Consider the following 27,082-nt stretch of genomic DNA (forward strand, 5'->3'; position numbering starts at 1 on the left):
CCATGGATTTACATAGAGGCAATATGATATTTTCTGTCTTATTATCTATCCCTTTCTTAATGATACCCAACATTCTGTTTGCTTTTTTAACTGCCGCTGCACATTGAGTGGATGTTTTCAGAGAACTATCCACAAGGACTCCAAGATCTCTTTCTTGAGTGTTAACAGCTAATTTAGACCTCATCATTTTGCATGGATAGTTGAGATTGTTTTCCAATGTGCATTACTTTGCATTTATCAACATTGAATTTCCATCTGCCATTTTGTTGCCCCGTCACCCAGTTTTGTGAGATCCCTTTGTAACGCTTCGCAGTCTGCCTGGGACTTAACTATCTTGAATAGTTTTGTATCATCTGCAAATTTTGCCACCTCACTGTTTACCCATTTTTCCAGATCATTTATGACTATGTTGAACAGTAATGGTCCCAGTACTGACCCCTCAGGGATACCACTATATATCTCTCTCCATTCTAAAAACTGATAATTTATTCCTACCCTTTGTTTACCATATTTTAACCAGTTACTGATCCATGAGAGGACTTCCTGCTTATCCCATGAAGGCTTACTTTTCAAAAGTCAATTTAAATTAAATACTTTTTTTTTTTAATTTGTATTTTTTTAGAAATCTAGACCTGTTATGTGTTTTGGTGTAACTTGCATTATCCTTATGTTAAATTTGCATTATCCTAACAAAATATTTACTTTATTCATATCTCTTTTATATGTTGCAGGTCAAAGTGAAAATGAAAAGACAAAAAAAAAATACAATAATTTTTCCACTCAAAGGCCTCAAAAACTAACCAAGGTGAAGAACACACCAAGAACCAAGAATATATCAACATGTCATCTGAAGGTTCAAGTGGTATATCTACATCTGACCAGCCCGAAGCACAAATACAGCTACCTATTGAAGAAACAGTGTCTCCAAAACCTAAAGGCAGTTCCCGATGTTTGTTGGTCAAAGTGTTCCCATTTATTGAAGTTACAAAAGATGGCTACTGATGTTCCTCTTGCAAAAAAGCTTAAGAAGGAAAGCTTCCCAATGCTATAATTGGTAAAAGTGGAGGAGCTTGGTTTGTCAAACTGACCAGCAAAGTCAATGCTGACAAACGACGTGAAAAGGCTGCAAAACACCAGGCCTCTGGAGTGTATCAACATGCAGAAAGCCTTATAAGCCCACTTTCAAAGCCAATTTTAGAAGTACTTAATGAGGCTGTTAAGAATGCTGGAGACACAACACAGTTCATGCGAACAAACATGGCTGTGGCATCCTACTTTCTATTTAAGCAAGAGATACCAGACATTGGAGGCCAATGTTAAGTGCATTGTCACTTGTTCATTCTGAAGTTGAACACTGGTTCCGAACAAGACCAGCAAATGCTCACTATTTTTCTGCAAGAAACTCAACTGACTGGCTAGAAGCATGCGGTGCAACAGTGAAAGACTCAACAGTTGAAAAAGTGAAGAACTCTCTCACCACATTCAAAACATTTGCATACATGGCTGATGAATGCACCGATGCAAATGGGCATCAAGTATTAAGTCATTGTGTACGTTATCTTGATGTCGGGATAGGCCAGTAGATGCATTTCTAGATGTTCAAGTTATAGAAGACACATCGGCTGCATCTGTGACAACCCACATCTTAGAAGAGTTAAATGCTTGTCAATTAGACCCCAAACAGATGGCTGCTTGTGCATTTGATGGAGCTGCAAACTTCTCTGAAAGACATGGTGGAGTACAAGCTTTGCTCAGAGAAAAGTGTAACCCTAATCTCTCCTATACACACTGCAGAGGCCATCTACCCCAACTAGCACTAGTACAAGCTGAAGAATCTTCAAAAGACATTAAAAAAGCTATAAATTTAATGTCTTCATTATATTCTTTTTTCAGCAAGAGTCCAAAAAGACTGAATATCTTGGAAAATGTAGAAGATACACTGGGACTGAAGTTCAAATTAGTCCAACCTGGGAAAACCCACTGGCTTTCTCATGAGCGATCCTTGGCTGTTGTCTTAAAATTACTCCAGACGTTATTACTGGCTTTGGAAAGTATCTACCAAGATGGGACGGATCTAAGTAGTGAGGCTGGTGGATTACTTTTGCTACTACGTTCAGAGAAGACTATTGCCATTCTCTTCTCGTAAGTCTACTGTTGAAACCACTTGGGTCATTAAACAATGCCATCCAGGCATCTGCTACAACAGTAGTAGATCTTTGTCCAGCAATAGAAGCTACATTTGGATCAGAGATCTATACATTGAAAAAGTACTGGAAGAAGCAAAGACTTCAGTCCAGAAGTTGACTAATGAAGGCATATAAAATGAATCCTTAAGTGAAGAAGACAAGAAGTGTTTGTTAAGATAACTGAAAAAGTACACAGACTTGATTCTTTAAAATCGACAACAGCAACTTCTAGATTCTACTCAACCTCTACGTAGGTTTTACAGATGCCTGTCCCATAAAAAAACAACAGTTGAGTGGAGTGAGGCACTACCAGCAATGGGGCTGCCATGTGATTAGGACAGAATAGAGAATTTGAACACAGAGTGGAATATCATACGACGAATGAATGAAGATTTGACTTCAACTTCTTTTTTTATCATCACTAGTGGCTCGACCTGATCTTTGTGTTTTGAGAATGGGATGCCTTGTTTTGAGAATGGGATGAAAGAAGTAGGAATTCATCTCTTGCTACTCCCAGTCACAACAGCTACAGTTGAGTGTTCTTTTTCATCATTGAATAGAATTTTGTGTTCTGAAAGAAGTCTCCTTCTGCCTGATCATGTGAATGAACTAATGAGCATATCAACTGAAAGAATGGAAGTACCGGACACACGAGAAGCCACCAAACATGAACGCATTGCATTCAAGAAGTTCATTAACAGAGTTGTGCAAAATTATAACAAGAAACCAAGAAGGATGTAGACGTAGTGCTTCATAGAAGGCTTGAGTAGCCAACTTTAATTTGTGTGATGATTTTAAAACATGAGTTAAATCTAATAAAATGGTCATGAAACATTTTTCAGTTTTTACTATAGTGCCATACAGCACCCCTTCATCCTCACAGTCTCACCCCTCATCGGCCCTGACACCCCCCCAAAAAAATTCAACCCCCCCCCCCATTTCAATTCCTGGGGATAGCCAATGCACTAAGGGCTTGTCTACACTGGCAAGTTTTGTCACCAAAAACTGCCTTTTGGCAACAAAACGGGAAGAGCGTACACACTACAATGGGACTTTTGTCGCGAAAAACGCTCAGTTTTGGCAACAAAAAACTTCCACCCCTACGAGAGACTTTTGTCTTTTCCCCTCCTTTTATTGTCGACAAAGAGCCAGTGTAGACACAGCTGTTTTGTCGACAGAACTGGCTTCCACCAGTATCCCACAATGCCTGCCCTGATTGCTCTGCTCAGTGTTTTGATCTCTGCTGCCCTGCAGGCATGCGCCCCTCCCCTTTCAAAGCTCCAGGAAGTATCTGTGTGATGCTCCTGTTCTGCCCTGCACTAGGAACACAGCAGCAGGCAGACTGCTGCTGCAGGGGGAGAGGGACAGAATGCTGTGCTGCTTTGCCATTCCTCAGCAGGGAGAGCTCACAGAGCTGCTCATGATGTTGCTCTCGGCAGCTGAGGGGACTGTGGGAGAACTTGGAGAGAATCCCACGATGCTCAGCATCTCTTCCTTCCCACAACACTGCACTGCGGGAAACATACCCACAGTGCATTGCTCACCCTGTCGATGATGGTGTCCCCAATGTGGACATGATCTGTCGACAGAGGAAGCAAGTGTGAACACCCTTTGGTGATTTTTGTTTTGTCGACTTTTGGGTGTCAACATAAGTTTTGTCAACAAAACTTGGTAGTGTAGACAAGCCCTAAGAGTAGCATACTGGACCATATACCTTACCTGGAAAATTCCTGCAGCCTCCAGCTGTGCTCCCCCGTCTCCAGGTGCCATCATAGAGCGTTGTGTTCCACTTGCGGAAGGTGCGTGCTTTCAGTGCATCTGGAGTAAGGTTACAGATCTCCAGCCGTGTGAACTCTCTCAAAAAATCTTGGAAGGACATCCTAAGAAGAAAGAAATCCAGTGAGCTCACACAGGTGTCCGTCAGAGAAACTACTGCAAAGGTCTCTCTCAAGTCGAGCAGGGTGTGAAGTGGGTTTTCCTATCCCATGTACATTTTTGAGTGCACAAAATTTTTTACATCCCAAATCAGGACAAAATTCCATCATATTTTCACAAACTGAAAAACCAAAAAAAAAAAAAAATATTCAGCTCAGGTCAATCAAAATATTTCTTTTTGATAATTCCAAAACATTTTTATTTAGATTTTTTAAGTTCTAATTAGCTTAGATTTCTAAATAAAATCATCTCAGACCAGAAAAGTAGATTTTTCTTTTGAAAATGTTGAAATGTTTCATTTTCACAATTTCAAAACTTTTTCCTCAACAGTCAGGAAATTTGTATACATTGCCCTGTTTCACAAACAGCTTCGATTTCAACAAATCTGTATTTTTTTGGTGAACAAACATTTCATTGAAAAATTCCTAATCAGCTCTATCCTCAAGACCCATGATGCATTTGATGATCATGTTTTATGTAGTGTGACAGACCCAGACCAGTGGGTCTGGTAGAGGGCAAATATACTGGTCACTGGATGAGTAGTTTTCTGTTCCCTGAGTGACCAGAGAAGGGGCTGCACTAGAGTAATCAGGAACCTGCTAGAACCAGTTAAGGCAGGCAGGCTAATCAGGACACCTGGAGCCAATTAAGAAGAAGCTGCTAGAATCAATTAAGGCAGGCTAATCAGGGCACCTGGGTTTTAAAAGGAGCTCACTTCAGTTTGTAGTGCGAGAGTGTGAGGAGCTGGGAGCAGGAGGTGCAAGGAGCTGAGAGTGAGGGGGTGAGGGTGTAGTGCTGGAGGACTGAGGAGCACAAGCGTTATCAGACACCAGGAGGAAGGTCCTGTGGTGAGAATAAGGAAGGTGTTTGGAGGAGGTCATGGGGAAGTAGCACAGGGAGTTGTAGCTGTCATGCAGCTGTTACAGGAGGCACTATAGACAGCTGCAGTCCACAAGGCCCTGGGCTGGAACTCTGAGTAGAGGGCGGGCCTGGGTTCCCCCCAAACCTCCCAATTAACCTGGACTGTGGGTTCTTCCAGAGGGGAAGGTCTCTGGGCTATTCCCCAACCCAAATGGTGAATCTCTGAGGCAAGAAAATCTGCCAATAAGCGCAGGACCCACCAAGATAGAGGAACTTTGTCACAGTAGATATCAAAGCTTTCCACAGCCTCACAAAGAATAGAGATCTTTCTGTTCTACCCTGATCCTTCACCAATTCATGCCTTTTATTCCTTGCTTGCATGGTAATCATTCCTGGCTATAGTGAATCCAAGATTATATATTTTGGATTTACTTCTTATTCAAAATCCCACAGCAAAGGAGTCTAAGCCTTTTCAAAATCTTTTTATAATGATTGGTGAAAACCAACAGCACTACCCACTGTTTCCTTGTACCTCCCCTCTCCCTCTTTGATCTGTTATATCCATCTATTGTCTTTTGTCCTATACTTAGATTCTAAGCTCTCACAGGCAGGGACTGTCTTTTTTGTTCGGTTTGTACAGTGCCTTGTACAGTGTAGTCCTGGTCCATGAGTAGGGCTCCTAGGCTTTATGGGAACACAAGTAAAAAATAATAATACTCTATAACATCTAAACAATTTATAAAATAAATTTAGAGGGCCAGATCCTCAGATGGTATAAATTAGTCTAACTTCATTGTCTTCAGTTGAATTTCCCTGATTTACGCCAGGTGATGATCAACCACATTTTGTTCACAGTGGATTTTTTTTTTTTTTTTTTTTTTTGGTAGGGGAGCAGGTGGGTGAGAATATTATTTTCAGCTGCAAAGACCAATCTGTTTTGGTGTTTTTCCCAGGTCAGTGACTTCATGGTCAGCTGAGTGCCACTCTCCAAAAAAGCACAAAACTGATTCCAGGCAGTTGCAGCAAAAACATTTTCAAACATTTGCTTCCTGTAGCATGGGTTTTCACTGGTAAAAACACCACTGAAGACAAACTAAAAAAACCCAGTATCTTGGCTTATTTGTGCATATTTAAAACCCCTTTTAACTTGATCACAAGAGTGTAAAATAAGGGTTAGTGCAAACTGTACTTTCCACTTACCAGAATTCCCCATCTTCCATTTTAATCCTTAGCTGCTGTCCCACAGAGGGGTCCACCACGTTCCACTCAGAAGAGCTGCAGGGGTGAAGCAGTTCAAACATGCCATGAGTCCTAAAGCTTGAACAACTCACAGTAAATTAAATTCTGGAAGAAGGAGGTGCAACTCCACTGACCTATTGGAGCTATGCCAGTTACAACAGGGCTGAATTTGGCCCATTGTGGGCAACATTATCATCCCACACTGCTCATTAGTAAGAAAAATATTATCATTACTGGCTGTAGACACATGTGGTCTGTATTCCAAGCGGTTCCTGTGCTGTTGCTCAGCAGTTTATTTCCACTTCCACAAATTGGGTGTAGGATCCAACCAAAATAATTCTGTTTTATACAGGTGTGACCCTAAGAGCATCCCAATTCCAGGTGGTGCATTGTTGTTAGGATATTTACCCACAGGATGGCATGACTGGAAAACTCAGAACTCATTGATCATTAATATTATTGTGTGGTGTATGTAATAGGTTCGTATATCATCCTCATCACCAGAATATCTGAGGGCGTTCTGTAGTGCATTAAGCAATGTGACTAACATCTGTCACAGATGGTTCATTCTGTCTCTCATCCTCTCCATAGAGGGAGAATTGTGTGTGCAGTGGAATGATTTGTCTTGAGATTTTTATTTATTTGTTAAATGTACATGCTGGGGACTGAACAAATTTGCAATAGATAGAGCCTTTTATCTCTAGGTCACTAGTTCTGATACAGATTGGTAATGACTAGAAGCAGTTCCTTTCTCACAGCTATTTGCCATTTGTCCAAAGTCCTTATCACCTTGATATCTAAGCAAGGAGAGCCTATGTGAAGTGAATTGATACATCTGCAGTCCAATTCCTAGTGGGCAGATATCTACATCTCCTTAATCATTATCCTAGTTGGCACTATTTGGTCCCCTTTTTGCCAGTTGCAGCAGTGTACAAGGCTGGAACTATCCTCAACTTCAGATCTTCCTTTTAAGTCAGAGTGGAGACATGCTAGCAAGGGTTGTACGTGGGAAGCTTGATTGCTACCTAACCTATGTGCTGTGGAAGTTCAGTGTCTAGACCTGTCAAACGGACACCTTCCACCAAGAGTAAATTTTATTTATTATTTTTCCCCCTCCAATCTTCAGCAGAGGTGCTGGAACAATTTGTATAGTGGGGTGCTGAGAGCCTTTGAACCAAACTGTAAAGCCTGGATATGATAGAAACCACTTCAAACCAGGGGCTATGACTGCACCCACAGCACCCCAAGTTCCAGCACTTAGGACATTCAGAATCTGTATAAAAAGTTGATCCTTACTTATCACTCCAGGCTCCAGTCCATTCCACCTCTCCCCATGGGTTTCGCATTCGAATTAGATTAACACTCTGTCCTCGGTAGTTAATCTGTAATCATCCCAGATATCCAGTTAGAGATACAATAATACTTGCTTTCTGTAGTATTTATGCCTTACAGACAGGTGCACAAAGAATTGTCATGCAAAAGACTACGATGGAGAGGAAAAAAACATAAGTAGCTTTTAATGTGAGAGTGCTATGAGGAAGAAAAACTGATTAGCTTTAAATGAAAACAACTTTTTCACTCTGCAGAAACTGTTGTGCAGAATTTGGATACTATTGGGATGAATGCTATAGGGGAAAAAAACTAAAATAGATCAGCTAGTGAGAAAAGCATTTCTTATGACCAAGAACTGTGTGCATACAGGTCACTGTGCTCCATTAATTAAGGCCCTAGCCACAATGGTATCGGGACCTTACTAGCTACAGTCATATTTAAATATAGTTATAGCTAATAAGGTTCTGATTCTATTGCAGGCAGTGTTTTAAAGGGGCATTTTCAGGTATCCTCAGATATATATATTTCTCTGCAGATGTTTAGAAGCCATACATAGCAGGTAGCATTGTGCTTTAAAACTGACCAGTCTAGTTTCACAGTCTTGGTGAATCACATATAGGCATCAAGAAGTATATAAGATTTTAAAATTCTTTCAACTTTAGTAATCCAAAAGTGTTCTTAAGTAACACATAGAAAGTGATTTGTACATTGTGTGAAATCTGTCACAAGTGACGCCCCAAGATTACAAATGAACAAAGAAACAAAAAAGGTTGCCTTATTTTTAACGCTGAAATACAAAATACTAAATTGTGCATAGACTTTAAAGTGGTAGCTTAAAAAACGTTAGTTGCTGGTTCAAAGGTATAGGTTTTTATTGCAGATTTAAGATTTTTAACCTGACATTCCCTTAAAACTACCAGGATATCTAATTGCTGCAGAGAGCATGGGTAAAACAAAGCTGGAGAGTGTGTGTTAATGTGCCAATGCTAGCATGTCTCATGGGATTTAAGCAATAGTTGATGGTCACCCTATTACCTCAGACAGAAAAAAAAAAATGAACTCTACTTATTTTCTGCAAAGTCACAAACTTGTAACAAGATACATACTAGGTGGTTATGCCACAAAGACCTGCTATAACAGAGCCATGTGGGATGGGGTGGGCAATGAAATATGGATCTGCCAGGGTACTGCACCCACTCCTCTTCTGTTGACTTACTATTTATTAATCCTAGCCCTATAACCCCATGATAAACACTGCAATTATGATTCTTTCCGAAGGTCTTGCAAATCCCTCCAGACAACACACAACATATTTTGTCTTTTTAGACTGCTTTATATCGGAGACTCTCAAACATTCATGATTTAAATCCCAGGACATGGGTGTCTGAGATATTATTGTTCCTACTATGTAGCTGAGCAGGCTCAGGTGAAGTGACTTTTGCAAGGTCAGAGTTGGGAATAGAACCCGGAGACCGGATTCCCTGTTCTAACTACTGCACAACACTCCCTCTCTTCAAACTCTTCAAGGGAATGAAGATTGTACCTGTTTGGCTCCTGTGACCGAATAGGCATGACCCTTCACCAGCTTTTTAAATGTTACAGCCTCCATGTCCAAAGCACTGGTAATCTACATTTAAAAAAGTACACAAGAATACATGTTAAAGTTGTCATTGGCTTCACCTCTGTCCCTAAAAGAAAAGACCTATTAGCTTCTATATATACACACACACACACACACACACACACACACACACACACACACACACACACACACACACACACACACAAAATAAACCCCAGTTCATGCAAGGACCACAGATGAACATGTACGAATGAGCCAGCATGCCACTGTTTTATTTTGTTCAGGTTTTTACAATGCAACCATCACTGTGGTAGCTAAACAACAGTGTGTGTGTTGTTGTTTTTTTTGTTTTTTGTTTTGTTTGGTTTTTTTGATGTGAAGCCTTGCTCTCTCCCTGTTGCTCTAGTGCAGTGTTTCTCAATTTTTTAGGTTGGCGACCCTTTATTCAAAGTAAAAAAAAAAAAAAAAATTGCAAATCCCCCCCACCCCATGTTTACTATAAAAGAGTAAAAAAAAGTATTAATTATAAGCCCATATAGTTGGTGTGGGTGTGTTTTCAGAGGCTAACTGACCTTGAAGGTTAAGAGTGTGCAGAGAATGAGAGAACAAGATTTTCTTTGCTTTAGATTGTAATAAAATGTTCAACACTGCACAATCATCCTTGATTGCCTTTCATGACACCCTTGGGGGTCGTGACCCACTGGTTGAGAAACATTCCTCTAGTCTTTTCTAAGTCATTTATAAAATCTTTTAAAATGAATGCAGATACTCTTGAAACTTTATAGTGTTATGAGCTGGATGACGCGTTGTTATGGGATTGAGACTGAACTCATCCTTCAATTAACAACTATAAACATAAGCCCCATTTTAGCCCTAGTCTACACTACAGAGTTAAATTGACGTAAGGCAGCTTACATTGACCTAACTCTCAGCATCTACACCAAAATGCAGCTCCCATCAATGTAACTCTCCCACTACACCAACTTAACTCCACATCTGTGAGAGGTGTAGCACTTAAGACATTGTAGTTAGGTTGGCAGAGTGTCAGCGCAGACACTGTGTTGCTTACATTGACAGTTGCTGCGTTTCAAAAGCAGACCTACAATGCCCCACACTGACAGTTAAATCAGTGCAAGCACTCCTGGTGAGGATGCGCACCGCCGACACACAGAGGGTAGTGTGCATATGCAATAGCTATTTAATTACTGCAGTGGCTGTATGCTGATGTAACTGAGATCAACTTAATTTTGTAGGGTAGACTTGCTGTTTGGGTAAGGGTGTGTATAGGGGAGAAGGTGCAACAGACAAGAAAGACTGTCTTCCTCTCTCTGTCTAATGGAGCCGCTGAAAACATGATGGCTGACCCTGGAGGAAACCTGGGGGGAAATTTTTGAGTTAGGAGTGCAGGCTAATGAGTGCTCTTGGTGCTGTGACCAAAAGAAGGTGTTTCCTGCTATTTAATTCCCATACACAGATCAGGTCAAGAAGAAAGAAAACCAAAACTTAGTCTCAGCCTTTTGTCTGAAGTGAGAATTCTAGATTAACAAGAGGTTATTTCAGCAATAGTGCTGGAGCTCATCCTGTTATCAAATATGTAGAACCCATTGTCATCATGTTACTATCACAAATAGCAGAGACCACCGTGTTATTGAACAGACCCATGGTATACAGCCAATAACTCCACTAGGAAAAGGACCACTGGCTGCCCAGCAAGAGGGGGAACCACAGGATGGCCATCATGAACAGTTGGTATGGAAACAGCAAACTAACAGCCAATGGTTAAGAACTCTGTGCACTTTGTATGTGTACCTGAGCTAAGGAAGAAGTGAAGCTTGCTGTTAGAAGAGCTGGTAGACAGGCTAACATGAGATTGGCGGACACATTCGTGAGCTCCAGGAAGTCACCTGAGGGAATTCCAGTGGAGTTACTTTCTGAAGCAAATCTAGATTAAGTGCAGTTTCCTACAGTATATATGCAACCATCACCACCACACACATTTATTGGATTGGTGCAGAATGTAAACGCACGCGGACCCAGGGCTCTAGGCACCTTTGTCATACAAGCTAAACAACAAACAAAACGGAATACAACAATTTTCCAGAAAACAAGATGGAGATGAGAAGAGCCATGGTCCCAACCCTCACTGCATGAATCTCAGCCTTGAGAAAAGACAGGCTTTGCAATGTATGGCAGTGCATGTATGTGCACACTGCAGGCAGTACATGAAGCCAAAGGTTAAGTGACTTTAATCTCCTGATGGTCAGTGAATCATTGGACACTGGAAGGCTTTGTTGCTATTATAAAACATTTCTTCTAACGTGGGACTTGGGGATTTGCTGTAAATATTGATTAGGAGATGCACATAAATCAGTAGCCAGGATGAGTGCTCCATTTGTTTCCAAAGCTTAACAGCCATTCTTCTTCGAGTGCTTGCTCATATCCATTCCATTAGGTGTGTGCGCGCCGCGTGCACGATCGTCGGAAGATTTTTACCCTAGCAACACCGGCGGGTCGGCTGTGGAGCCCCCTAGAGTGGCGCCTTCATGGCGCTGAATATATACCCCAGCCGACCCGGCGCCCCCTCAGTTCCTTCTTACCGCCCCTGACGGTCGTTGGAACTGTGGAGCGCTGCTTAGCTGTTCTCCACTCTCCCTAGCTTAGTTTGTTATTCGCAGTTATAGTTATAGTTATAGTCCTAGTGTTTATAGTTAAATAGTTCAATAGTTTTAAAAGTTGTCTAGTTGTTATAATAGTTCAGGGGATTAAGGGGGTCGTCTCCCCCTTTCTCCCCCGGCCGCGGGGCCGGGCTCATGCCCAACGCTCCCGGCTTCAAGCTGTGCGCCTCCTGCGCTAAGCCTATGCCCACGACTCCTGTCTGAAGTGCCTGGGAGAGTCCCATCAAACAGATAAGTGCAAGATCTGTAAGGCCTTCAGACCAAGGACCAAGAAGGAGCGGGACTTTCGGCTCCGGCAACTCCTGATGGAGGCGGCACTTAGTCCGGACGCTCCATCTACAAGTCAGGCCCCGGCACCTAGCGCCTCGGTGCGCAGTGCCCCGGCGGCACCGGCCATGACGACCACGCGAGTGGCGTCAGATGAGCCTTCCCGGCACCGGACCTCGTCGGCACCGCAAGCACAGCAAGTGCCTCGGCGCCGGTCATTATCCCCAGGGCATAAGAAAGCCCATAAGACGGGGACCTCCGTGCCGAAGACGCTGGCTCCCCCAGTGCCGGGGGTAGAGCCGCGTACGCCGGTGGAGCACCGGAAACAGGTGCCTCCAGCACCGTCGACTCCGGCGCCGAGGCCGTTGAGTCCGGTGCAGACGGCGTCTCCACCGAGGCCGGCGGTGATACAGTGCCTCCCGTCGACGCCAGAGACCTTCGCGGCGGCGAGAGACTTAATAGCTCTCACGGAGCCGGCACCGCCTCAACCACCGGCACCGACGGCACCGTTGCCTCGCCGGGTCCAGTCGAGGGGGAAACCTGCCTTGATGCGCCCTCCATCGCAAGGGCTGGAACCTCGGCACCGATCCAGGTCCCGAAGCAGGTCCCCACGCCGCTCGCAGTCCCGGCACCGAATATCACCTCGGCACCGGTCGTACTCGCGGCCAAGATCTTCTTCGCGGCACCGCTCTACGTCTCGGCACCGCTATGATCGTCGGCGCCGATCAACGTCGAGACGCAGTTCTCGGCACCGCTACGGTCGCCGCTCGACGTCAAGAGGCCGCTCCCGGTACTGGGCATACTCCAGGTCCTCGTCGAGGTCCAGATCCGACTCCCGGCACCGACGAGGTCATCGGCACCGGTCGCGGTCCCGGCACCGATCGCCGGCACCGCGTGGAGATAGATCATCTCCAGACCGGCACTGTGCGGCACCGCAGCCCACGGGAATCGTCTCGACGCTCTCGGCACCGCCATGGCCATCGAGATCGGGGTCTCGCTCCTCGGAGGACCTCTCGAGATCGGCATACCCCCCTCAGGGGCAAGCAGAGGAACAGGACTTGGGCCATTGGCAGAACATAACAGAGGACCATTCTCATGGCCCAGGGCCCCGGAGTCCACCATCTCTCGGCCTCCGCCAGGGGGCATGGAGGCTTCCGTGTCCGCACCACCTGACGCCCTGGACTCAAGCGCAGGTGATGCTCCGGCCCAGGAGCAGGGAGACCAGGACCCTCCCTTGGATCCTGTTCCACCGGAGGCATCTTCCTCTTCCTCTCCGGATGAGGCAGTGGCGGGCACATCGTGCACAGGTCCACCTCCAATAGATCTTCGGGCTCACCAAGATCTTCTGCGTAGGATGGCCCGTAATATGGACCTGCAGGCGGAGGAGATAGTGGAGGTGCACGACCCCATCGTGAATATCCTCGGAGCGGATGCCCCATCGAGGGTGGCGTTACCCCTGATCCGCACGATACAAGCCAATGTATCTACGATATGGCAGACTCCTGCCTCTATCCCACCCACAGCGAGAGGGGTGGAAAGGAAATACTTTGTCCCGTCTAAAGACTACGGGTACTTGTATACCCACCCCCAGCCGTGTTCACTGGTGGTGGCATCAGTGAACGCAAGGGAGCGCCACGGTCAGCAGGCCGCAGCGCCCAAATCGAAGGAGGCTAAGCGCCTCGATTTATTCGGCCGTAAAGTTTACTCAGCCGGAGGGCTGCAACTTAGAGCGGCTAATCAACAGGCGCTCTTGAGCCGCTATAGCTTTAACTCCTGGAACTCTATGGGGAAGTTCAAGGAGTTGGTTCCCCAAGAGTCCAGGGAGGAGTTTGGAGCCCTGGTGGAGGAGGGTAAGAAGGTGGCTCGGACCTCCTTACAGGCCTCCTTAGACATAGCGGACTCTGCTGCGAGAACCCTGGCCTCAGGTATCGCTATGCGGAGGATCTCCTGGCTCCAGGTTTCGGGTCTGCCTCAGGAACTGCAGCAAACCCTGCAGGATCTGCCCTTTGAAGGACAAGGGTTGTTTTCAGAAAAGACGGACTCTCGCCTGCAGAGCCTCAAGGACTCCAGGACGATCATGCGTTCCTTGGGGATGCATGTTGTGGGCCCTCAGCGCAGGCCATTTAGACCGCAGCCTCAGCGCTTCTACCCCCTCCCCCCCCCGCCTCGTCAGAGACAGGACTCGACCCGGAGGCGAGGGCGAGGTGGTAGAAGAAGGTGGACCGGCCCTCAACCTGGTCAGAACCAGGGGCCACCTAGACCACCTTCAGGCCCCAGGCAGAACTTTTGAAGGTGCGGTCGAGGACGGCGCCCCAGTCATCCCACAGGATCCAGCCCCATCCTTTCGGGATCGCCTTTCCCATTTCCACCATGCCTGGTCCCTTATAACCTCGGACCATTGGGTCCTTCGCACTGTGGACAGGGGATATGCTATCCAGTTTTCCTCAATTCCCCCCTCCTCCCCCCCCTTCCCCGTCCCTCTTCAGGGACCCTTCTCACGAGCAACTTCTTATACAGGAAGTTTCCACGCTCCTTACTATGGGGGCCATAGAGGAGGTTCCAGTGGAGTTAAGGGGCAGGGGATTCTATTCCCGTTACTTCCTCATTCCCAAGTCCAAAGGAGGTCTGCGACCCATCTTGGACTTGCGCGGACTCAACAAATTCGTAGTAAAGTTGAAGTTCCGCATGGTCCCTTTGGGGACCATTATCCCTTCCCTCGATCCTGGAGACTGGTTCGCCGCCCTCGACATGAAAGATGCATACTTTCACATAGCAATTTACCCGCCTCACAGACGCTTCCTGCGGTTCGTGGTAAGCAAGGTGCACTACCAATTTGCAGTCCTTCCCTTCGGCCTATCCTCGGCCCCAAGGGTGTTCACGAAATGTATGGCTGTCGTGGCAGCGTACCTTCGTCGGCAAGGGATACAGGTGTTCCCGTACCTAGACGACTGGCTGGTACGCGGTCGCACCAAAGAACAAGTTCGAGATCACGTCCACATAATAGTGCACACATTCAACAAGTTGGGTATCCTACTCAACAAGGACAAATCCACTCTAGAACCTACCCAGAGAATAGAATTCATCGGCGCGGTTCTAGACTCCAGACGTGCACAAGCCATCCTGCCAGACAATCGCTTTTGCACCATCACGAGCCTCATTCAAGGACTCAAGGCCTTCCCAACTACCACGGTGAGGTCGTGCCTTACCCTGCTGGGTCACATAGCTTCCTGCACGTACGTAACCAGGCATGCCAGACTTCGGCTTCGCCCACTCCAGACCTGGGTGTCATCAATATACCGCCCACATCGGGACAGCCTGAACATGGTGGTCACGGTCCCGAACTCGGTCCTGACCTCCCTCACATGGTGGCTAGACCACAAGGTGGTTTGCGAGGGGATGCCGTTTCACGCCCCACAACCCTCTCTGCACCTGGTCACAGACGCTTCATCCCTGGGTTGGGGCGCGCATCTCAACGAACACCATACCCAGGGCCTGTGGACTGCACCCCAGATAGCCCTGCACATCAATGTTCGGGAACTGATGGCGGTGCGCCTGGCGTGCCAGGCATTTCTCAATCTCCTACGTGGCCGCTGTGTGTTAGTTCTCATCGACAACACCACTGCCATGTTTTACATCAACAAGCAAGGAGGAGCACGTTTGTCAATTCTATGCCAAGAGGCCATTCGCCTGTGGGACTTCTGCATCGCCCACTCAATCCATCTCACGGCATCGTTCCTCCCTGGAGTCCAGAACACTCTGGCGGACCGACTCAGCAGGTCCTTTCAAACGCACGAGTGGTCTATCCGTCCGGACATCATACATTCCGTTTTCCAGAAGTGGGGGTTTCCCCAGATAGACCTGTTTGCATCTCGAGACAACAGGAAGTGCCACGTGTTCTGCTCCCTGCAAGGTCGAGCTCCGGGCTCCCTCTCGGATGCGTTTCTCCTTTCCTGGAAAGACCACCTGTTTTATGCCTTCCCTCCGTTTCCTCTGGTCCACAAGGTACTGCTCAAATTGCGCAGAGACCAGGCACAGGTGATTCTGATCGCCCCAGCGTGGCCGAGACAACATTGGTACACCACGCTGTTGGAGCTCTCGGTTCAGACACCGATCCCGCTTCCATTATGCCCGGATCTCATCTCTCAGGACCACGGCCGGCTGCGTCACCCCGACCTGCAATCACTCCACCTCACGGCGTGGCTGCTCCATGGTTCACCCAGGCAGAGCAGCAGTGCTCGCACTCTGTCCAACAGATTCTGCTGAGCAGTAGGAAGCCCTCAACACGGACCACATACTTGGCCAAGTGGAAGCGGTTCTCCTGTTGGTGCGAACAACGAGCCACGTCCCCGTTACAGGCGCCTATTCCTCTCATATTGGAATATCTCCTCTCCCTAAAACAGCAAGGGTTGGCGATATCTTCAATTAGAGTTCACCTGGCCGCTATATCGGCCTTTCATCCAGGGGAACTCGCGTCTTCGGTATTCTCTAACCCGATGGTCGTTAGATTCCTCAAGGGCTTAGACCGGATGTACCCACAACAACGTCAGCCCGTTCCGACGTGGGACCTCCACCTGGTTCTCTCCAAGCTCACAGGTCCTCCATTCGAGCCACTGGCCACCTGTTCACTTCTGTACCTATCCTGGAAGACAGCCTTCCTCGTAGCCATCACCTCAGCAAGGCGCGTTTCTGAACTCAGGGCGCTTACATCCGAGCCCCCTTACACAGTTTTCCATAAGGATAAAGTGCAGCTCCGCCCACATCCTGCCTTTCTCCCTAAGGTGGTTTCCCCATTTCATATCAACCAGGATATATTTCTCCCGGTCTTTCATCCTAAACCACATGCTACTCGCCAGGATCAACGTTTGCATTCTCTGGACGTACGCAGAGCCCTGGCATTCTATATTGACCGCACAAGGCACTTTAGAAAGACGACGCAACTCTTCGTTGCAGTGGCCGACCGAATGAAAGGCTCACCGGTCTCCTCACAACGCCTATCCTCCTGGATTACGTCTTGCATCCGGACTTGCTATGACCTGGCAGGTGTCTCAGCACCGCACCTCACCGCTCACTCCACGAGGGCCCAAGCTTCCTCGACGGCTTTCCTGGCGCAAGTTCCCATCCAGGACATTTGTAGAGCGGCGGTTTGGTCGTCAGTCCACACGTTTACAGCTCACTACGCACTAGTGCAGCAGTCCAGGGACGATGCTGCCTTCGGACCAGCGGTTTTGCACACAGCAATGTCTCACTCCGACCCCACCACCTAAGTTGGGCTTGGGAGTCACCTAATGGAATGGATATGAGCAAGCACTCGAAGAAGAAAAGACGGTTACTCACCGTTGTAACTGTTGTTCTTCGAGATGTGTTGCTCATATCCATTCCAAACCCGCCCCCCGTCCCCACTGTCGGAGTAGCCGGCAAGAAGGAACTGAGGGGGCGCCGGGTCGGCTGGGGTATATATTCAGCGCCATGAAGGCGCCACTCTAGGGGGCTCCACAGCCGACCCGCCGGTGTTGCTAGGGTAAAGATCTTCCGACGATCGTGCACGCGGCGCGCACACACCTAATGGAATGGATATGAGCAACACATCTCGAAGAACAACAGTTACAACGGTGAGTAACCGTCTTTTTTGGAACAAAGCTCTGTTTTTGTTAATGAATTTGGGCTTGAGAGCCTGCCTAGGGAGGGGACCACAATGTGAGGCTGAAGGTTTATTTTCACTGCAGCAGTTAGCTTGGGTGAGTACACTCAAGTCGAGCTAGGTTAGCTCGAGTGAGAGCAACCACACTGCAAAACAACACTTGAACTACAAAGAGTGACTGGATTAGCAGAGTGAAATTGGATTGGTATCTGGTTTATTGTAAATCAAGCTGCTGCATCCCTACTGTATTGCTAGCTTGAGTCCAGCAGACACCAAGAGGCGTTTGCTTGGGGGGGGGGTGTGCCCGCACTGAATGGTTGCCAAAGGAACTCAACATGCCCAGCTAGGTGCCCAGGAGCCAAGGGATCCTTGAGCCACTGCCTTGTTTTGAGAAGGAGCAGCCCCAAATCCCCAGACTATTAAAATGCTCCAAGACCCACTCACCCATCACCACAACCAATAAGAAAAAGGTGCAGGATACAAAACAAGAACTCACATCAATGGAGCAGCCAAGCAGAGATCCCCTTTCCAGAGCTTTCAAAATAATTTGGTAAAGGTCACTGGGGGGTTTCCGAAGCTCGTACCATTCGGTGACCCCTCCAGTGAAGTCTTCAAAGCCCTCTGAGGTGCTTCCTCCAGACAGAGCTTCATAGCAGCCATTCACCCTGAATGAGAACGAAGAAGGCAGATAGTTAGAATTTTCCCATTGCTGACACATGCTCTGGGCCACATTAGTCAGGAAATATCCACCAGCCAAGTGCTTGGTACGTCATGGCCATTTCCAAAGCAGAGCTGGGCAAGCCCAGACACTGGCACTTACTTGGCATAAGCTTTCTCAAGTAGGGCACTCCAGAACTCATTGCCTTGTGCTGAGTGTACAAAAGCCAGCTTCCCATCCTTCGTCGGGAGAAGATCGTCCACTACAACGTCCACCCACTCCCCAAACTGCCAGATCTGCATAGAGGAGAGACAGATGTATGCAAACTGATGGTGAAAATAGCTATAGGTTCTAAGGTCACCCTCATCACCATATTATCCAAACGCCTTCCAAAAATGCATTAAGCAACATAGTTAATATCTGGTACATGTGGTTCATTCTCTATCTCATCTCCCCAGGGAAAAAATGGTGTGGACAGTGTCTGGTGAGCTAGGTTGTTTAGTGTGTGTTTAGCAGTTCTTGTAAAACACGGTTTCAATTCTAATGTAGACAAATCCATTTTGAGAGCAGAATTAATTTTTATAATACCACGGTGTAAACATGGACACTAATCAACTGATAAAAATGTTTGCATGGCCAATTTTGCTGTACCCTGTGCTACTCACACTGGTACTGCAGGATGCAAAGGCTATGAAAATGAGAAGGTCATGTTCTTTACAGAGGTCTGGCAAAGGGCCCAGGCTATTTGTTACTGCTGATGCCCAAACAACTGTGTGGTAATTAAACCCCCAAAACTTTGCAAGTCAAGTGATGGGGCACTAAGATTCCATTCAATCCTTACAGTTAATGGGCAGAAAGGTCATGTAGTTGTCTGAAGCCTCAGTTCAGCAAAGTACTTTTGCAAGTGCCTAACTTTAAGCATGTGTCTAATTTACCTGACTTCAGCAGGACTACTCACATACTTAAAGTTAGCCATGTTCTTAAGTATCTTGATGAATTATTGCCCAAATACCCTGTGAATGTGAACCAGAAATGAAATTTTCATTAATTGGCTGAGCTCGTGAGGCATTACACTCAACTTGATGGCATTTCTGTTTGGATGTAGAATCAACTTCCAAACATTGGATCTCATTATGCTTTTTTCTCCTAGATAAAAGAACTGTCTACTATTAGAAATCTCTTCCATGTAGAAACATACTTTTATGTAGACCAGATACTACGTTTGCGCCACAGCTCAGAGAGCCGAGCGTATAGTCACCTCTAAACCATCTCTTAGATCAGGGGTCTCAAACTCAATTTACCTTAGGGCCAGTGCTAGTCCTCAAATCCTCCCAGCGGGCCAATAATGTCACTCATGCCACCCAGAACCCGCCCCCCCCCAAACTCCACCCCCTCCACTCCGCTCCCCATCTGCCTAAGGCTCTGGGAGGGAGTTTGGGTGCAGGAGGAGGGAGTGGGGTTGCAGGCTCTGGGAGAGAGTTTGGGGGAAGGAGGGGATGTGTGGGAAGGGGTGCAGGCTCTGGGAAGGAGTTTGCGGGCTAGGGGGTGTGTGGGGAGGGGGTGCAAGCTCTGGGAGGGAGTTTGGGGGCAGGAGGGGGTGTGTGGGGAGGGGGTGCAAGCTCTGGGAGGGAGTTTGGGGGCAGGAGGGGGTGTGTGGGGAGGGGGTGCAAGCTCTGGGAGGGAGTTTGGGGGCAGGAGGGGGTGTGTGAGTAGGGGGTGCGGGCTTGGGGTGCAGGCTCTTGGAGGGAGTTTAGGAGCTGGGGGGGCGTGGGGACGGGATGCAGGCTCTGGGTTGGGGGTGCGGTGCTTACCTGGGGCTCCAAGGTGGGGCAGGCCGGGGGGCCTCCATGCGCTGCTGCCCTCAGGCACCACCCCCGCAGCTTCCCATTGGCCGCAGGGGTGCTCAGGGTTGGGACAGCGTGCAGAGGCACAGCCCCGCCCTGTCCCACCCCAGAGCTGCAGGGAAGGGCCAGCAGCCACATGGAGGGAGTGCGCAGAAAGCTGCTCAGCTCCGCGGCACTGCCGGTGGTGGGCGGGGCTCCAGGCCATTTTAAATCTCCCGGGGGATGCGTGGGGGCGGGGGAGCATCCGGGGGCGGCAGGCGGGGCCAAGGGAGAGATGTGGCCCCAAAATTGCTGCAGTCCCGTTGGCCACATTGGGGAGATTCTCGGGCCGCAGATGGCCCGCGGGCTGGGACTTTGAGACCCCTGTCTTAGATAAACAAAATATTTGTAACTTCTTTAGTCTTAGTATAAGGCATGTTTTCTAGACTTCGAATAATTCTTTTAGCTTTTTTCTGAACCCTTTCCAATTTTTCCAACATCCTTTTTGCAGTATGGACACAAGAACTGGACACGGTATCCAGTAATGGTCTCATTAATGCTATATCCAGAAGTAATACCTGTGACACATATGACATATGCAATATCCTGGACAAACCTTATGGAATTAAATTCAACCTTACTGAACTAAGTTAAACCTTATGGAATAAAGTTTTAATACCTTTGGAGTCCATTGTACTGAAAATGCAAATGTTTGTGCACTATGGTGGAATTGCATAGAACTTCTTTCGGAGGAAGGCAGGATTAATGCAATTTCTGGGAGATATTAGGAACATCAAAGGACTTTTGGGGACAATGTGTGTGCAGTGGATTTCCTAGGAAATACATGGGGGTGAAGGGAATGCAAATGACCCATCTCGAATCTGACTTTAAGCTGCATTTTGAGCAGAGACCCATTGTTTGGCTGATTTACCGATTAGTCTTTTCAAAGACCCAAACTGGATAAATGAGTGAGTCTCTTGGGAGTCCTTGTTCAGAGCAAAGGGTGTGATGAACTTGAAATCACAGGAAAACTGCTGGGTGGAGGCTGAAGGACTGCTCCATCTAGAGTCGGTGTTGCAGTTAGGACGGTCACTGATAAGCTTATTAGCAGGTATATAGGTTCTTTTATTGTTTTTAATATGTTTTCTCTGTATTGCTTTTACCTTAAGAATAAAATGTGCTTGCTTAGGAGGAGCGCTGTGGTAGCTTAACTGTGGTAACTACACTGTTAAACATTTCTGAAGAGAAGGCAAAAGAAGCCTACTTAGACAGCCTCTCTTTTCCTGGGGATATCACGGGATGGTCAAGGGACTATGCAGCGTGGAAATATCCTGGTCAGAAGGGGGACAGAGAGAGAGAGAGACGTGTCTTCACCCAAGAGAGCAAATGGATAGGGAGTCATAAGCCTAAAGTGGGTGCCCTTGCTGGATCACAGAGGGGGAATACAGGTGCAGTTGCCCTGAATTGTGCCAATACCATCTCCCTACTCCCACTTCGTAGTCTCATTCTTATACATTGAAGGATTGTATTCATCATCTTAGCTACAGCATCACACTGGGAGCTCATGTTATCCTGTGACCCCTAAGTCCTTTTCAGAGTCACTCTTTTAAGTGACTTCTACTAAGTCCCATTGAAAGTCAATGGGAATGCAGCTCCTTAGTGAAATAGAGGGATTTAACAATATTTGATATACATGCTTCCCAAATAAATAAATAAATAAAAATCTCCTGCTTGTTTCTGCTGCTAGAACTGTAGCAAACTTTGAATGGAGCCTGGTGTGATAGAGATCCTCCATTATCTGATGCGATGGAGGATGACATCTGCTCACAGCTGGCAGGTACAGGTTGAATCAAAACACTGTAATGTCATGCTCTGCATGAAGTTTTAAATGTACAGCTCATGGGACTGGGAAATAAAGTTCTGTAGATGTCCAGTTACATTTAGACACGTGATTAGTAACACAGCTGGGTGTGGTTCGGTCACAGTGCACAAGGAAGGTACAATTTAAAAACCAGTAGAGAATCAGATCCACATGCCTTGCACATTGTGCACTCATTAACACTTGTGCCAAAAATTCCTACTCTTATTTAGCAGCATTTTACAGCATATTTAGTATCATTCTGCACACGAGTAAGGAACAAGATGGAGAGTCAGGCCCTTTTTTTTTGGGTGGTTAGATGGCCCCATTGCTGTAGTATCTGCGCACATCACACCCAATAGATTTATCATCAGCCCTTGAAGTAGGCAAGAGCTATTCTCCTCATTTTATAGAGGGAGAATTGAGGCACAGAGAAGCTAAGTGGCTTGCCCAAGGTCACACAAAATCTAGGGCAGAACACGGTCTTGAACCCACGTCTCCTAGATCCTGTGTTAATGCCCTAACTACCTGACCATCCTTCCTCTCGCAGTCCTGTTGTGAAGACCTCATCTTGGCCAACAACTGGTGATTGAACTGGGGACCACCACAGCTAAAAGCATGAGTCTCTAGCATTTGTTCTAAAGAGGCAGGTTCTGTAGCTGTGGGCTAATACAGAATAGGCTTGGGGTGGGGGAAGGGAATGGGTGACCCTGTGTGTTAACGCACTAGTCTTTCACCAGTGGAGATTGGGGAAGTTTAAATGTGTTTGGTGGTTTTAACTTAGCCCCTAGTCAACATATTGTCCAGATGAGGAAAAACACCCTATCTGTGCTCAGAAGAGAGCCAGAAATGGTATTTCAAGGGTAGATAGCTGCATTTCAGAATACAGGGACATTGGCAGAGATGCTTGCTGGGATAGAACAGACTGGTGCAGATCAGGACTGAGGTGCATTGGCAGAGCTGGAGAGGGAAGAACGTACACTATACAAGTAAGCATTGCTCTCACCAGAACTATTGGCCTCCCTCTGTGGGAAGCACCTACTCCCTTCAAGTGTTTCAATTGTCAAAAACTGAATTTTCAATTTGTTTTAATGAGAATTCAGAATAACTACTTCACTCTTCAGGGTTTCTACACTGCTTAGTCATTGCAGCATCTCAGCTCACAGAAACTGGCCTCCGTCCAGATCAGTTTAACTGTCAGGACAAAAACATGATCGTTCAGTTCAAGGCTCTCCAGAGAGCAAGCACAAATTCTTGATAATCAGCCTGGTTTCATTCCCCATTGGTAAGAACGTCAGTAGACAAGGAGGTACCTAGAAAGGCATCAGTGCATTTGCAGTTCCTCTGCCATGCAGTAACACCACAGATCAAGAGTCTATGGTTTTTTATTTTATTCAAGTGCCCCAGATATATCATGATCCTGAAATTAGTCAAGTTTAGGGATTTCTAAGGTGCCTAACACATGGTATCTTAAATTCCAGCCTCCAATGAAGTCATTCAACACTTGAGTAATATGAAAGTGCAAAGAAGGTGCTAACCCTCCAGTTAAAGACTAACAATTCTGTAAAGTTTATATTAAAATAGCTTATAAAAAGTTTTAAATTCCAGGTTTTCCAAGTAGAAATGCCACAAAATATGTAACTGTCACGTCACGATGCAGCTGATATTTGCCAAGGCGACAACACAGAATTCTCATGCCAAATTTCTACCTAAATTAAATATAGGAAATTTATTTTATAAAGTACCCTGGTTAGATGATCTGATAAAGAACTAGAGCAACACATACAGCATTTTATATCTGCAAAGTGCTTTACATAATTAGTTAATTAAGCCTTAGGGCATTTAAATTAATGGGTTTTAAGGCCAGAAGGGACCATTAGATCATCTAGTCTGACCTCCTGTAGAAGATAGGCCAGAGTATTTCCCCCTTCACTCCTGTATTGAGCCCAGTGACTTATGTCTGACTAAAGCAGGGGTAGGCAACCTTTCAGAAGTGGTGCGCCGAGTCTTCATTTATTCACTTTAATTTAAGGTTTCGCGTGCCGGTAATATATTTTAACGTTTTTTAGAAGGTCTCTCTCTATAAGTCCATATTATATAACTAAAGTATTGTTGTATGTAAAGTAAACAAGGTTTTTAAAATGTTTAAGAAGCTTCATTTAAAATTAAATTAAAATGCTGATCTTACGCCGCCAGCCCGCTCAGCCCGCTTCCAGCCTGGGGTTCTGTTCACCTAGGCCTGCAGCGGGCTGAGCGGGGCTGCGGCCGGGACTCCGGCTGGCAAGGGGCCGGCAGCTGGGACCCCAGACCTGGGGGGAGGGGTTCAGGGCAGAGGGCATGTGGGGGGGTGCAGGGCAGAAGGCTGGGGTGTGTGTGGAGGGGGTCAGGGCAGAGGGCTGGGTGTGTGAGGGGGTGCAGGGCAGAAGGCTGAGTGTGGGGGTGTTCAGGGGTCAGGGCAGAAGGCAGTGGGGATGTGGGGGGGGTTCAGGGCAGAAGGCTGGGGTGTGTGTGGAGGGGTTCAGGGGTCAGGGCAGAGGGCTGGGTGTGTGGGGGGGTGCAGGGCAGAAGGCTGGGTGTGGGGGTGTTCAGGGGTCAGGGTAGAGGGCAGTGGGGATGTGGGAGGGTTCAGGGCAGAAGGCTGGGGTGTGTGTGGAGGGGTTCAGGGGTCAGGGTAGAGGGCTGGATGTGTGGGGGGGTGCAGGGCAGAAGGCAGTGGGGATGTCGGGGGGTGCAGGGCAGAAGCCTGGCTGTGGGGGGGGGGGAGTTCAGGGGTCAGGGCAGAGGGCTGGGGTGTGTGTGGGGGGGAGTTCAGGGCAGAGGGCTGGGCTGTGTGTGGGGGGGAGTTCAGGGCAGAGGGCTGGGGTGCTCGGCTCATGGGGGTGCTCCCAGCCCCTTGCCCTGAGCGGCTCATTACAGGGGGCTGGAAGGGATATGCCCTGTTCCATCCCCACCTCTTCTCTGCCTCCTCTATGGAGCAGGGACCACGCGGCTGCTCGGCTCTGCTCCGCTCCCCTCCCCCTCGCAAGGGCCATCAGCTGATCGGCGGCAGGGAGAGGGAGGAGGAGGGGCGGAGAGGCTGGAAAGTGCCACGCTGGGGGAAGAAGCGGGGGAAAGGGGGAAATTTGGCTGCTGCAGGACCAAGCTTCTGCCTCCTGCCCCCACAGGGGAGAGCGGTGGGTGGGGGGGCTGAGTGGGGGCAGGAGGCAGAAGCTTGGTCCTGCGGCAGCCAAGCTTCCCTCCTCCCCCGCTTCTTCCCCCAGCGTGGTGCTTTCCTGCCCCTCCTCCTCCTCTCACCGGGCAGGCAGCAGTGTGCCACTCAAAATCGGCTTGCGTGCCATGTTTGGCATGCGTGCCATATTTTGCCGACTCTTGGACTAAAGCATCTCTTCCAGAAAGGCATCCCAGCTTGATCTGAAGACCGTAAAAGATGGAGAATCTCCCATTTCCCTGGCGTGTTTGTTCCAATGGTTAACCATCCTCACTGTTAAAAATGTGTGCCTTATTTCTAACTGGAATTAGTCTGGCTTTAGTGTCTTGTTCTTCTTCTAACTAGACATTGGTTCTTGTTATGCCTTCCTCTGATAGATTAAATCGCCTTTTAGTACCCAGTATTTTTCCCCAGGAAGATACTTATACACTGTGATCAAGTCACTTCTTCATCTTCTTTTTGAACAGCTATATTGATTGAGCTCTTTAAATCTCGCACTGAAATTCTTGTCAGAACTGGTATTAGTATCAAGCATTCCTGGCTCCCAGTCCTTTATTATTACAATAGCAGCTACCGGCTTCAACTGAGATCGGGGATCCATTGTGCTAGATGTTGTACAGACGCAAAGACATAGAGGAAGTGACTTGCCCAAGGTCACATGGCAAGTCAGAGGCAAAGCCAAGAACAGAATCCAAGTCTCAAAGTCCCAGTCCAGTGCCCTATACAGTGATTCCCTCTGCCACTTGTGGTCCTGTGTTCAGACTGTGCTTCTGCCTACATGGGCCAAACCTAAAGGCAGCTAATGTTTGTAACTTCTCTTTATTTGGTCCCTCTTGCCCATAACGTCAGGCTTTCTTCCAACCCCACATCATCTTCCCTCCTTTCCCAGCCTGGCACTCCCTGCACAGAATGGGAGTAACCGTGATGAATCAGCTTTGTTACAGCAGTGAAATTCACTAGGTCTTGGGCTTTACCCTACGGGCATTGCTCAATGGTGATTAAACCAACTGGTTTACTAGCCAAACAAATCTTTCTTGGTTTAGATAGAGATCAGTGCAATTTTCTTCCTGCTAAATACACATGTACAGCACTACGCCCAAAATAAATAACAGTGCAGGTAAAGCAAAAATAAATAAATAACGACATTAGTATTAACTTTGAATTCCTGCTGAGGGTGGAGAGCTGGAACTGTAGCACAAAGGTAACCACTAGGACCGTTGTCCCAATAGCCACTGGCATTGCACCAACAAGGTACACTTACGGGTGTGGTTTAGCACTGAAAATGTGCTCAGTGCTGAACAAAGGCAAAAAAAAGTCTCTTCTTAAAGAGCCAACAATCTAACAGGTGAGAGAGAGAGAATAACTAAACCAGTATTAGCAGCTTTATACCTGTATAACCGTATCCACACCAGGAGTTGTATGCTTTAGCGATATCAGTTTAAAACTAATACAGAAAAAGTGGTACAACAACTGTGTAGACAAAGTCCTAATACAAGTGCCCTATACAAGTTGTTCTAAGGTCTTTGCTTACTGATGGTGACATGCATTTCTCATTGGTAACTGAGCTCTCCAGGCTGCCAGAGACCTCCCTGTTTCTAGCAGGTAACAAGTTGCTACTGATTTCTCTTTTTCCAAAACCTCTTAACAAAATAAGGCCAACACCTTTCCACCAAGGTTTAATGTTCTACCCCTGCCTGCAAAACTCTGGGGGAAGCTGGTCCTACAAGGGAAGGCGAAGGATGCTGGCCAGAGAACTACCATTTACAAAAGGGACCCCTCCAAGCAGTACGGCTTGAAAATGAAAACCTCTCGTGCCTTTT

At 47.2% G+C, this 27,082-nt stretch overlaps 1 protein-coding gene across 4 annotated transcripts in view; it reads right to left on the minus strand.

The window, feature by feature from the left end:
• The window catches only part of CAPN1 (calpain 1), a 57,900-nt gene that overhangs the window by 14,303 nt on the left and 16,515 nt on the right, over positions 1-27,082 (minus strand). For all 4 annotated transcript variants that reach the window (XM_008179681.4, XM_005307886.5, XM_024100248.3 and 1 more), the window contains exons 5-10: positions 18,536-18,669; positions 18,212-18,380; positions 9,097-9,180; positions 7,518-7,603; positions 6,183-6,257; positions 3,906-4,066 (exon numbers count right to left, since the gene is read on the minus strand). In XM_008179681.4, coding sequence (XP_008177903.2) covers positions 3,906-4,066; positions 6,183-6,257; positions 7,518-7,603; positions 9,097-9,180; positions 18,212-18,380; positions 18,536-18,669 — 709 coding nt within the window. The remainder of the gene's footprint in view (positions 1-3,905; positions 4,067-6,182; positions 6,258-7,517; positions 7,604-9,096; positions 9,181-18,211; positions 18,381-18,535; positions 18,670-27,082) is intronic.

Source organism: Chrysemys picta, chromosome 7 (genome assembly GCF_011386835.1).
Source record: "Chrysemys picta bellii isolate R12L10 chromosome 7, ASM1138683v2, whole genome shotgun sequence".
Classification (NCBI taxonomy): domain Eukaryota; kingdom Metazoa; phylum Chordata; order Testudines; family Emydidae; genus Chrysemys; species Chrysemys picta.